General features: G+C 39.5%; 1 protein-coding gene across 1 annotated transcript in view; it reads right to left on the bottom strand.

Annotated features, from left to right (window-relative positions):
- Positions 1-1055: 1055 nt before the first annotated feature.
- RAB38 (RAB38, member RAS oncogene family) overlaps positions 1056-14460 on the bottom strand; it is a 127079-nt gene continuing 113674 nt past the window's right edge. Inside the window, exon 3 of the mRNA XM_089656702.1 lies at positions 1056-1694. Coding sequence (XP_089512828.1) covers positions 1542-1694 — 153 coding nt within the window. The 3' untranslated portion in view covers positions 1056-1541. The remainder of the gene's footprint in view (positions 1695-14460) is intronic.

Raw genomic sequence — 14460 nt, 5'->3', positions numbered from 1 at the left:
ACCCCTGTTGTACCAGATTGCAGCCTACTACTCCTTGTGCCTGAATTGTTACCTTGTGACCCTGCATTAAGTTCTTGCTGTACCAGATTGTTGCCTGCCCATGTTGTGTTCGGATTACGACCGCGGACTTAACCCCTGCTGTATCAGATTGCGTCCCATTATTCCCTGTGCCCGGATTGTTGCCCTGTGACTCTGGACTAAGTTCCTTCTGTACCCGATTGCTGCCCTGTGCTTCTGGACTTATTCCTTGATGTGCCCTCTGTTATAGTTCTCTTATAGTTCTGCTTGTCCCTCACTGTGTTTCAAATTATTGCCATGTAGCTTTCCCCTTATCTGATTCCCTGCTTTTTCATCCCCTCCAAAATAAAGAACCCCTTGGCTAGGGGTCTTCTGTTCTGCCGGGGTGAAGGGATAAGGACCCAGTCATGCTATTGCACTGTGGTAATGTGCAAGAGCACACCTTATCTGCTTTTGTGCAATGTGCTGTCACCTTTTCTGAACGACACCCTATATCCAAGAGACACATCTAAAAGAGACATGTACAGTGTTATTCTAATTGTACAGAAAAAAAAAACATTCCCCTCCTGGTGATCCATGTACATTGCAGGGATCTTAACAAACTTTGTTGCAGATTCCTACCTTTTGCTATTCTGAAGAAATAGCTGTTTGTATGTCTGTGTCCATGTGCAGAGTAAATCTGTATTTTTTTATAATTATTTATAATTTTTATTATTATGATGTAAATCAGTTTTTTTTTTATAATTATCAATATGCTGCTGCACCGGCAGGGCTCTAATGAGGAAAATGATAGGGTCTGCATTGCTTTAGACTTGATTTCCCTTTGATAGTATCTAAAAAAAATTACAATTTCTGTTGCAGGGATGCCAAAAATCTGATGTGTATCATAGTGCAGACTTCTAAGAAAATCAGTAGACCAATCACACAAGCAACAGAATTGCATTTCTGGGGGGGGCGCTCTGTACACCATCTGTGTACAGAACACCTCCAGGTAGCCATATTGCATTGCATTTTACAGAAAATTACAGCACAGCAGATTGAAAAGGAAAGGTTATTTTTATTAACATTCACTTACAGTATGGCTTGTGTTGCAGTTGTATATGCTATATATATATATTTTTTTTATACATTACTTTTTTATTCCACAAAATTGGAAAGCTGTTTTTGTAGCGTATACCCTACTATGGAGTACAACATGGTCTGAAATCGATATATAGTTTTACATGTTGCTCTTCCATTTTAAGGTGGTTCTTACATTTTTTTTGATGGTTGGACCTCTCCACAAAGCTTTTATCTTGTAAGTTGTATTCTTTGATTCTTTGGCTTTGCTGCATTCACTTGAAACTCAGTTACTGAAAGGTGTTTTGTTTCCTGAAAACTGACAAAACACGACCTTGATCCATACTGTGACATTTCCTAGGAGAGATGAGTCAACATTCTGTAAAGTTACTGCAACCACAACACTTTATTGGATTTTATTTAACAACAGTTCCAAAGAAGAAAAAAAAAATATATATAGAAAATTAGAACTTAAGGCAGGCAGAACAGCTAGGTATTTTGGAAGAATTCATCTGGGGTTTTACAACGTCTGGCTCCACAGACTGCAGTAAATCAGTCTCACTGGCAATAATGTGTTTCACGAGGCACCTGGAGGCTTCGTCAATGTTTATATTTTCCTGGGGGGGGGGGGAGACAAAAAGAGGCAAGGTCAAAAAAAAGAAAAATTATATTATATATATAATTTAAAGTTTTTGAGAATACAAAAAACATTCATGATATTGCAGAGCTATTGGTAATGATCTTCAATACAGTAAATACTGACTTCCAGATGACCAACAACCACATTGGAAATGTCAAGCACTCTTATATGGTGATAAGATCCAAGGCAGGTGTGGTTACAAGCTCAAACAACATGCACTGGAAAAAGCATACTTTAAGTGTCATTAAACCCAAAATATGAAAAACTCTCATTACATGCTATAAAACAGAGTGTGCATACTCATAAAACTAAAGCATTTGTTTTGTGTAGAGTGAAATATACCTGATTGATCCTGCCTTCAACTGTCCTTCCCATCTTCTCTGTGTTCCCACTGCAACCTGAGATTATGTAGACCAGCTGTTGTCATCTACTGAGCATGCTCCGGTTTCAGTTTTTTTCTAAGCTCTTCATATTGATCCCTTTTCTTATCTGTGCAGCCCATGTGACTATAGAGTTGCACATGTGGGTGTGCACACAGTGATAAATGACACTCCCCTCCCTCCTCCTTCATTTCCTCCAATTGCTAAACACTAGGGAGGATGGATATAGTATGCTGATTAATTACATTCACTAAGAAACTGCCAAAAACTTAGTTTTAATATAAATCAGTATTAACTATATCAATTGCTAATACCTGTAAAGTAAAAAAGAGCCTTGGATGGAGACCAACGAAATGAAAGCTAGTGTCAATCATCTGTTACTCCGCCTACACCATATTAATGCACAAAAAATACACATCTGACATTCAATAAAGATTTATAGGGAGCTATAAAACAGATTTTTGATATTTATAATTTAATTGAATTGCTCTTTTTAGTCATGTGACTGGCACAGCACCTATCAGGGCAGGGCAGAGAGTCATACTGTAGTAACAAAGGCCCCTCCCAAAGATCTTTCCCTGCAGATGCCAAAGAATAGGGAAAGATCATGTGATCACACAATGGGGCTGACAGACTTAGGTACAAATGGATAAAAAGCAAAGTACAGTGGCATGATACAGTATATATAATTTGTATGAATATTTTATTATAGGTACTTATATAGTGCTGTCAATTTACGCAGTGCTTTACATATATATATTGTACATTCACATCAGTCCCTAACCCTCAAGGGGCGTACAATCTAAGGTCCCTAACTTACATTCATACATACACATGCTAGGGCCAATTTAGACAGGAGCCAATTCACCTACCAGCATGTCTTTGGAGTGTGGGAGGAAACTCATGCAGGCACAGGGAGAACATGCAAACTCCAGGCAGGTGGTGCCATGGTTGGGATTCGAACTAACAACCCTAGTACTGCCAGGTGGAAGTGCTAACCATTTATCCACTGTGCTGCATATTATGGCACTTAATATTTCTCTGTTTAGTACCACTTTAGGTTGGCCAAACACAGCTCCAATTTCAATCCATTCCTGCTAAATTAGCTCAAATTCAAGCCGTAAGTGGCCCCTTCAGCACCACCTTGTTTGACAAACTTCAACTAAAAAAATCAGAGGGGCAGGGTGGAAACTTTTAGGGCAACAGTGAAACAGATACAGCCACTATTAAGGTATTCAGACAGCCTCAGATGCAGTGGATGTCTGAATATAATAGCCAAGCGGGGAGATTCCTCCATCCATACTGCTTTTCATGAATGGAAGTATTTACTTCTATTAGATTTGTAATCTGTGCATGCACTGCTAGCATGGGAGATCACTCCTGAGGTACAGATAAGCTGACTACAGCCCAATGATTGCTGCAAAATAGAAAAAAAAATGAATGTATCAAAAATATAAACTTTCCCAGAATATTAAAATGGCAATTCAGTTTTATCAAGGAACTCCTGATAGGTCCTCTACATCTTGTACATTGAAGGCAATTTTATTAAGAGCCTAATCTACTTCTACTGATGACATGGTTTTCTGCATAATCAGTATAGGCCACAGTGGGGTGCACAGCCATCTGCATAGCATTTTACCATCAGTAACACATTTTTGGGTATAACAAAAGATTCAGCCTCTCTGCCTCCCGTACACAGTTTGAGTCATTTTGGGTATAGTGTACTGTTTATTAACAGCACACCCAGTGCCAGATGTCCATATGTACCATTTCCAGCCCTTGTCAACAAAGTCATGTCAACATTCTTCATTGTGAACAGGGTTTCCAATAGAAAATGCAGCGCTGTGTGATGTTACTATATTGCGGGCAGATATAAATAATAAATGAAACCAAAGCAAATGAATAAATCAATCAATCAATAAATAAATCACAGTCCAGTAATGGTGCTCGCTGATTCCCAGTGCAAAAGTTAGAAATGCACACTAACCAGAAACGTATTAATAATATGCATGTGTATATGATATCATGGAGATTCCCCTCTCTTTTCTGATCTGGTAATGGGCAGGAGCTGACCAGAAAAGAGAGGGGAATCTCCATGGTATCATATACACATGCGTATTATTAATACGTTTCTGGTTAGTGCGCATTTCTAACTTTTGCACTGGGAATCAGCGAGCACCATTACTGGACTGTGATTAATTTATTGATTTATTTATTCATTTGCTTTGGTTTCATTTATTATTTATATCTGCCCGCAATATAGTAACATCACACAGCACTGCATTTTCTTTATATATATATTTTTGGGACTTTTATGTGTTTTTCCTTGAATGTTCAGCTGCTGACTATTGGAGCGCTCACTGTATTTTTTATACTCTCAGGGTTTCCAATAGGGCTGTACATCCTTCATCAATCAAATAAGAGTTCTTTCACATGAGGACAACAGGGTCCACACTGTCTCTTGTTGTTTAACTTGGCTCCATACTTTGGAGGAATAAAAAAACTGGCCATACACACATAGAATTTCATTAAAGAATTTTCATTTTTGGAACATTCATTGGATTTCCCAGTCGTTAGAGGGGTCAAATCAGCAAGCCTTGTAGATCGTAATAACAAGAAAATGAGAAGGGTCAGGATAGAAAATGATGTTCTTGAACAACTTAATTTCTAACAGTGAATGTGGTTTTTGTTCAGGAAACTCCATTCATCCCAAAATCAAATTTTAAAAGGAAATGACATTTTGAAGTACTCTCCAACGCTATTCATTAAATCTCTAATGGCATTATTGAATGTACTGACCAGATTTTTCCTATGAATGTTGGTCTGACAATCTACCACTCTCCAATTACTCTTTAAACCCTTTCTGAGTAGAGCTCCTCCTTGCTATGTGTGATGGAATGCCTGTCACTCTGATTGGGTGATTGCGTCAGAGAACCTTTTCATCGCCACTGGGACACGGGACCAATGTAATTTACCCGGGCATTGCACCCAAGACTAGACGATACTAGCTTAGATGCCAACACTGGAACTACGTTTTTGACCAGAAACACAGGTTTTTATACACTTCAGAATTAGGGGCAGTCCCCACATGAACAATAAAACAAACATTACACTGTGGGATAAACTTCCCACACTGATTAGGTAAGAACTTTATCACATTATCCTAAACAATGAAAATGGTGAACAGTACAGCTAACAGCTAACAGTGATCTAATATTAGGCTAATGAACAGCTAGGCATGTAGACATTGTTTTGATTAATCAGGGAGCCCACCCCAGACAGACTGGCAATAACCTTCTGAATACACAAAGTCCATTACATATACTGTCTTTCAGGTGTTTGCTTTCACTTGTATAATCTGTCCATCATTAGACAAAAATCATACAATATTCCAACAGTCTGAAAAAAGTGAAAATAATTCAAGCCTTGCTCTCAGCATTCACCACGTTGTTGTCCATGATTATAGAATGATCTGCTCTCTCCATGGGCCATAATCAGTGGGTAAAAGGCTAGCCCCTAGTCCCCTCCAAAAGCCCCTCTCCCGGTTGGGTCTGTCACACTATGTTACTCTTTGGTTCAATGACAAACTCCATGACTTCACCCTTGTCTCCCAATATATCTCCAATCTGGGCAATGTGAGTGACAAGACACGTCCATTACAACAACCAGGACCTAACCATCCCAAAAAAGGTTGTACATGCATATACATTTTATCATGCAATACAAACACACCACATACATATATTTTAGAAACGTTGCAACAATATAAATAGTAAGAACTGACCATGGCCCCCCACCAAAACAAAAGCACCAATCTTATTCTGACCAGCATTCACATTCAAGGCCATTTCCAGGGACCAAAAATTTCATGTAAAAAACTCAGATTGGCATAGCTGCCAAATGCACAGCTTCATCAATGAGCCCTTACCCTAGGTTCACACCTATGCAGATTTCAGTGCAGTTTGCAGAAATGCACTACAGTTAATTTAACATGATTTCCTATGGATCTAGTTCACATCTGTACATTTTGAACCGGTGCAGATTTTTTAAAGGGTCAGAGACTTTTTTTTTCCACTGCAGATTGCGTTTTGCATGTGATAGACTTCAATGGAACTGCACCAAAAACAAGTATTCCATTTTGATGCTTTTTTTATGCATTTTGTGTGTTGTGTTGTGTGTGACTTTAAGCTGGTAGTTAAGGAGCGGGCATCTGCTGGCATCCTTAACAACCAGTAAACAACATGATTGTTAAGGACGCTGGCGGCCCCCCTGCTCCTAGTCAACCAGCTAACATCACACAAAGCACAAAATGCAAAGAAAAAAAATAGTATCAAAAATGGGTGTGAAAAATATCCAAAATGCACCCAGAAAATGCATCAACTGCAATCTGCATAGAATTCCTTATAGGGAATGTATGGTCTAACCCAGGGGTGGGCAAACTTTTTGACTTGAGGGCCGCAATGGGTTCATATATTGGACCCGGGGGCCGGACCAAGAGTAGATGAATGATGTGTATGTGTGAATTAATATAAATTAAATTAAAATTTGTAACATTAAATGTTTAGATTAATTTAAGGTAGAAAAGCATAAAAAGAGTTATTTTACAAAACTTTTATGCCCCCCACTAGCTGCTGGCCGGCCCAGCCACTACCATGCCATCCATAGTAAGTATAGTAATATTCCCCCATAGTAAGCATAGTAATTCATCCCCCATAGTAATTAATCCCCCATATAGTAATTCATCCCCCATAGTAATTCATCCCCCATAGTAATTCATCCCCCATATAGTAATTCATCCCCCATAGTAATTCATCCCCCATAGTAATTAATCCCCCATATAGTAATTCATCCCCCATATAGTAATTTATCCCCCCTATAGTAATTCATCCCCCCATAGTAATTCATTCCCCATATTAATTCATCCCCCATATTAATTCATCCCTCATATAGTATTTCATCCCCCATAGTAATTCATCCCCCATATAGTATTTCATCCCCCATAGTACTATTCCCCCCCAAGTAGTAAGCCAAGTCCCCCCTGTGTCAATTTACTTACCTTTGCTCCGCCCGTTCCTCTCGTCGTGTTTCCACACCGTTCCGGTCTTCAGGGCGGACTGTGAGAGGAGCCTAGCTCCCCTCACGTTCATCACGATGCCCCACCTACACACATCCTGACAGCCAATGTTTGCCTGCCCTGGCTGTTTTTTTTTTTTATCACGCTCCGCAGGCCGGATTAAAAGGTCCGCCGGGCCGTAGTTTGCCCATTGCTGGTCTAACCTCTTTTAAAGGAAAAAAATGGACATTGAATACCCCACTTTTTTTTCCTTCCCCCCTCTCTTCTCCTTTCTGCCTCACATATCACTATTCTTCCTCCCTCCTTCTCTGTTAGTAAACAAAAAATTCTAGCAGTTCTTCCCCTGCCATGGATAGGTATCCTATCTGTCCTTATTGTAAGCATTTTATCATTTTCATTGTATGGGGACACTTCCAGTATGAACACTGCCATTGCTGACCATCACTGCCTTGGAACAAGCGAGCACACATCAGTTGCATGTATTGATATATGGATCATTTTAGAAATGATGTGACAAACTTCTAAAAATTATTTATTGCTTTATTTTCACATTAATTTCACCATTCCATCCTATGGAACTGGACCATGTCTGTAAAATAAGTTGAGATGGGATGCCACTTCACCATTTCCCATTATACATACAGCATTATATTCCATTGATGATAAATGGTTTAAAGGCTAACTTCACTTTTAAAAAATAATGATAAATGCACATATTTTTGCAGGTAAACAATGTTCAATTATTATTATTTGTTTCTGGAGCCTGCAGAGCATTGTATCCACGAACAGCAGATCATGGGTGCAATGCCAGGCTCCTGCAGACTCTCAGTATAGCTTTCTGTCCATATCCCCCATACGGACATATAGGTACAGGAGGGCAGGAAGCATCAATGAACTACAAGAGTGCTTACCACCGTCCTCACAGTTCATTAGAACTATAAGCCGTCTTCCACAATGGCAGACAGTAGTTATAGTTCACTCATTCACAGAGCTCTGTAAATGAATGACATGGCCCTGTGGGTGGAGCACTGCATGGCTGCGCTCTTTTTAAAGTGTTACTAAACCCACAACAGTAAAATCAGTCTGTATATGCTGTAAAGTATGTGTGTTGTACTCACTGTGGAACCTAAGGGGTTAATCCTCTGCATTGTGTAAAAAAGGCTGTTTGATCCTCTCTTCTCTGATTATCCCCTTCTTCCAGTGTCTCCCTCTTATCTCCTGATAAGACAGATTGTGTGGAGACACTCTGCACATGCTCAGTTTGGTGTGTATTGCTAGAGAGGTTTTTTTTTTTTCTTGGGATAGTGCAGCACAGGGCCATCAGCCCTGTCCAGACAGAGGTTAGGGGTTCTGCATCCTCCTAGAGCAGAATTAAAACTCCTCCTACAAGCTTTACATTGCATTCCCATGTTCTGTTTACTGTGGGAGACCAGATAGACTAAACGCAGGGTCCTGGGTTTACTCTACCGTTTTCTGTAGCGTTTTGCAGAAATGCAGTACAGTCCATTTAACATGATGTTCACATCTCCACGTTTTTGCTTCAATGGGAACGCTGCAGAAAAGCATGTATTGTGTTTTTTGCTGCGTTTTTGATGCGTTTTGTGTTTAAAATCTGCCTAGCAACAAGAAAAACAAAAACACGAAACACATAAAAAATGCAGCAAAAACACAACGCAAAACAGAATGCAGAAACACATTAAACACAACCTACATAGGTGTGAACCTAGGGTAAAGAAAGCAGAGCTGGAGGAGGGTAAACTCCATCATGAGCATTTATACATACAAAGCACAGTATGGCATTTTTTGTTTTCAAAAAAGGAAGCTAGATTTGATCTTTTACTGGCAAATTCCACTTTCTTTGGAGTTCTCCATTACATTTTACCTTGAAATAGCCACCTCCAAAGACTTGCAAATGTTTCTATGAAAAGCTTAGGCAGGAAAGGGTCAGGGACTTTTTTGAACGCAAAAAGTAGCATTTTTGGTTCTATAGACTTAAATGGAAACACTGCAGAAAATCATGTATTGCATTTTTGATGTGTTTTAAATCTGCCTAGCAATAAGAAAAATATATAAAAAAAAAAGAAACCCCCCCAAAAGACGCATCCAAAAAGTGGCAAAAACACAACGCAAAATGCAATGCAGAAATGGCTCAAATGCAACCTGCATAGGTGTGAACCTAGCCTTAGTAACACTTTAAATTGTGATGTTGGGGGTGATGGAGAAGATTCCCCGCCCAACGGTCAATGTGGGGTTCAGGAGGGCGAAGGCAAGTGCTCTTTGGTAACATGTTACACCCTAAATTGGGAGGAACCAGAACGCGTGACGTTAGCACGTACCGGAACGTGGCGGCCATCTTTATGGTTTGAAACATACCATCCGTATCTATGGTGGCATGCTGTTTTTTTATATTTCAATGTACGTTTTATACTACGTTTTGAGGCAATAAATCTTTCTGGAAATACTACACTATGATGATTTTTCTGCTTTTTGAATGGAATTGTCCTCTATGAGGATAATTCTTTCTTTACAGGTTAATTTTCCAGTTCAATTTCTAAATTTCAAGTTTGGAGTTATATCAGTGTCCTGAGTCTTTGGAATCAGCTTTACGGGTGTTTATCCTTTCACAACTGGGGTCCAGTTTTGTTCCTTCAGAGCCATTAAATGTCCAGGTCCACACCCTTCTTTTGGAATTGGCATTGCACATTTTGACCCATCCATATTTGAGAATCATTTTGGTCTGCTAAGAGGCAGAATGTTTTGGGTGTTGGTGATGGTGGATCCCCTTTATCTCCTTGACCAGATTGAAGTATTTATGACATTATTTATGTCCCAATGAAGAGGGGCTTATTTCATCCTAATTATATATTAATTGGACTTCTATTCCATATGTTTTGTGTATTGTTGCCTGCAATGCTGAGGTGGCTGCTTATGGTTTTTTATTGATTTATTATATATCATAGCGCAGAATTGTTTAAATATTTTTTGTATGGGTGTAACATGTTACCAAAGGTGAACTTATCCTTTAAATAAGTACTTACCAAGACATTGGTGTTACACATGTCATGTGCAAAGGTATTTATAGTATTAGGTTAAGAGCCATGTATCAACCTGTAACGTTTTATTGCCATTTTCTAACTGTTTTACATTGGAATAATAAAAATCAAGTTATTTTACGCAAAAGATATCCCTGTGTGGTACCTAAAAAGTCTAAATATATTTTGGTTCTTGTATTGATATGAAAATACAGGCATGGTACCGTACTTTTTTTGTACATATGTTATAAAAATAGACACTTCCATTGCTGACAGTCACTGCCTTAGAACATGCCAGCACACATCAGGTGTCCACACATTTTATATGAACATGCTTGCTCCATGCCAATGTCTCCCCAAGTAGTGAAAGTTTGGGATGGCAGCCCCAAAGCCTGCTGCTACAAAAGAAAGACTGGCCATACATTATACAATTTTCTTGAGAATTTTGCTTTAGATTTACCAAAAACCATATAATACGAGGTCAAACCTAAACAACACTTTCAATTGTATCCAATCAGGCAGGCCCTTGCACTACATAGTTGAAGGAATATCTAAAGGAAATTGGGCAGAAATTGGACAGGAAATTGTAAGGAGATTGTATAATATATGGCCAGCCTAAGGCCCCATGTGCACGGGACACTTCTGAACGATGGAAAACGTAGGTTAAAAAAAGTCTGTTTAGCCATGTTTGCATAACGCGTTTATGTGCATTTGCGTTTAAAAGCATTTTTTAAAGATAAGCACAGGAGAACCTCCCAAATACCCAGAATGCACTGAAAAGTGGTAAATTATTAACCATTTCAGACTGTTTCAGAGAAATACAGAGAGTAGAAGCAGAGACAGCAGTATGTGTTGAAATTAATGTAAAGTAAAAATGTGCAAGAGTGATCGCTAATTGGCAAGCTGCTGTATACACCAAAAAGGCACCAAATCAACCTTATGAGTCTAAATATAAAATGGGGTGGCAGTGCTATAACAATACCAAAATATAATGCAATACACAATAAAAGATCCTAGACCTGTATTATGGTCATCTAAATCTAAAAGTGCAATATGAATGATCATAAAATTACAGATCTAATCCCATAAGGAGGTCATCAATATCAAATAAGCAAGTGTCGCTACTGGTGGTAATTCAAAGTGACAAGGTGCAAATGTACATACAAGGTGCTCTTAGGCGTGATTAAAGTGACATAGTCCTTATATAGAAAATAGACGTGAAGTCTCAAATAAGGGTGATCCTTTAAAGATTCTTCTGGTGAAAATTGTTAAAATTGTTGAAATAAGTTTAGGTGTGAGTTGCTCATTAACATTTCTTTTGTTTCCAAGGGTGGGAAAGGTGTCTGGTGGAGTAAGTCATTAAAGTCACCTGGCAGGGGGTCTTCATGAGGAATTTGAGGTGTGAATGGTCATTAACATATCTTTTGTTACCAAGGGTGGGAGAGGTCTGAGGTGTGAATTGGTCATTACAATGTGTGACAAGCTTGGTAGGAACATCCTGTGTTCAGTGTTTTCTCCATCTGAGTACCTTGAAAACACTTTGCATGCATTTTTCATGATGAAAAAAGGCTCTGGACAGCATCAGGAACTGGAAGAGTTTAAAAAAAAAATTCAGACGCAAATGCTTATAAACACGATTTGCCGCGTTTACAAGCATTTTGCGTTTGAAATGCTGATAAAATCGACTGCTGAATGCAAGTTTTCTGTGTTCACAAAAATGACTGTAAACTCAACTGCCTGTAAATGACTGTAAACAAAGATGTGTACATGGACACATAGGAAAACATTAAGGAGAGTTCAGGGGCTGCTGAAAAAAACACTGAACAGCTCCTGAACGTGAGTTTATCAGCTGCAGTGTACGTGAGCCCCAAGTCAGAGGTGACCGTTTCCATATTGTATCCTGACAAGCACCAAAGGAAAAAAAGAAAATCGATAAAACTAAACAGAAAACATGTTCAGCAACTTCCCTGTTGTGTAATAGTATTTTTCTGACTACAGCTGAACCCCTGAAAAGCATTAATAAGTCACAGGAGGGTGTTCTGAGGTCAGGCTGGCGGATTCCTCGGCTATATAACATATCATTTTCGGAGTGCTGTGAAAATCTAATCAGAGAAAAGAGCCAATCAGGAAAGAGGCACTTCACAGCAGGTTACATGGATAGCTGGAGATTTGGAACGCACAGGCGAGAATATTTTTAGCATTAGGAACATCACAAGGGTTTAGGTAGACCTTCCAGATTAGAGGAAAGCCTTTCTTCCCGCTGCTGTTTGCTCTGCTCAGGTTGTCACATCTACTTTATGCAACCTAGTTTCTGCCTCTTGTCCTACTACACTTCCCAGCATGCTTTGTCACACTAAGGCATTTAGGGTCACAGATAGATCCTTTGATGTTAGCAGTAAATTTGTTCTATAGGTTTTCCCCAGCAAAGCTTTAATTGCGTCAGGGTTTGTGCTAGGAGTTTGGTTCAGGTTAAAAGAAACCTGTACACAGAGAAATAGGTTGCCATCGCTGACCATTCCTATTATAGTTACATAGTTAGTCTGGCTGAAAAAAGACAAAAGTCCATCCAGTTCACCCATTGAAAAAAAAAAAAGTTATAATCCTACACCCACAATTGATCCAGAGGAAGGCAAAAAAAACAAGAAAAGCATGATCCAATTTGCTCCTGCATTGAAAACATTTCTTCCTGATTCCCCGAGAGGCAATCGGATATTCCCTGGATCAACTTTACCTATAAATGTTAGTATCCAGTTATATTCTATGTATCCAAGAAACAATCCAGGCCTTTTTTAAAACAATCCACTGAGCTGGCCAGAACCAACTCTTGAGGGAGTCTATTTCACATTTTCACAGCTCTCACTGTGAAGAAACCTTTCCGTGTTTGGAGATTACATTTCTTTTCCTCCAGATGTAAAGAGTGCCCCCTTGTCCTCTGTGATGACCTCAGGGTGAATAACTCTACACCGAGTTCACTATATGAACCACTGATGTATTTATACATGGAGATCATATCCCCCCTTAATCTCCTCTTCTCAAGAGAAAATACATTCTCACGTGTTATTTATTTCTATGTCATGCTGATCCATTGACTTTAATACTTTCTGAGAGTACGTATGTATGTAAGAGAGGCTTTACAATTAGCTGGATGTTGGCACCAAAGCCCAAGTCCCTGCCCCATTCTTGTACTTTCCATAACACTGTCTCTCCTGCTCTGGTTATACCCTCTGCCATATTGGGCCCCACTCCATGCCAGAGGCCTCCGCACTGCATTCCTGGCTGTTGACCTTTATATCCCCAAGGAAGGAATGTCCACACATAAAATAGGGTTGCTGCACTTTACTGGTTGTAATTGGAAAATGGCATAACAGTCACATCACATTGACATACATTCCGAAGTCAATTGACCATACATAATCACATAATCAACCACAATTAGTGGACAGTCTGCTGCAGTCACATGTGAAAGCATTTGTCCCTTCTTAACCAATGATACCACAAAGCATCTAATTTACTCTCTGGTTATCTCTCACCTTCCCTACTGCAACTCCCTCTTCGTTGGCTTACCTTTACATAGGCTATCCCCCATTCAGTCCATCATGAATGCTGCTGCCAGGCTCATCCTCCTTACCAACCATTTAGTATCTGCTACCCCTCTCCGCCAATCCCTCCACTGGCTTCCACTCGCCCAGCAAATAAAATTCAAAATACTAACAACTTACAAAGCCATCCACAACTACATCACCTACCTGGTCTGAAAATATTAACCAAACCGTTGTCATCATTCCACCCAAGATCTTCTGCTCTCTAGTTTCCGTGTCACCTCCTCCCATGCTTTCCTCCAGGACTTCACCCGGGCTTCTCCCATCCTATGGAACTCCCTACCCCAATCTATCCGACTATCTCCTAATCTTTCCACCTTTAGATGATTACTGAAAACCCTTCTCTTTAAAGAAGCCTATTCTGCTTTTAACTTGTAAACTGATTTTTATTTCCTCCGTCAGCTCATCCCCCCCACAACAATTACCTTTTGTATCACTCAACTCTTCCTCCTAGATTGTAGGCTCTGACGAGCAGGGCCCTCTGTTTCCTCTTGTACCAAATTGTATTGTAACTGTAAAGTCTACCTTCATTTTGCAAAGCGCTGCGCAAACTGTTGGCACTATATCCTGTATAATAATAATTTGTAGCACTTTAAACACCATGTTCCTTTAACAGTCTCTCTTTCCACCTGGTGTCATTAGTACTTACAGGAATGGT

The sequence above is a fragment of the Staurois parvus genome, unplaced genomic scaffold (assembly GCF_062004578.1).
Source record: "Staurois parvus isolate SC_StPar_1 unplaced genomic scaffold, SC_StPar_1.0 ptg000027l, whole genome shotgun sequence".
Classification (NCBI taxonomy): domain Eukaryota; kingdom Metazoa; phylum Chordata; class Amphibia; order Anura; family Ranidae; genus Staurois; species Staurois parvus.
The sequence above is the reverse complement of the archived record's forward strand: the minus strand, read 5'-3'. Positions and strand labels throughout refer to the sequence as shown.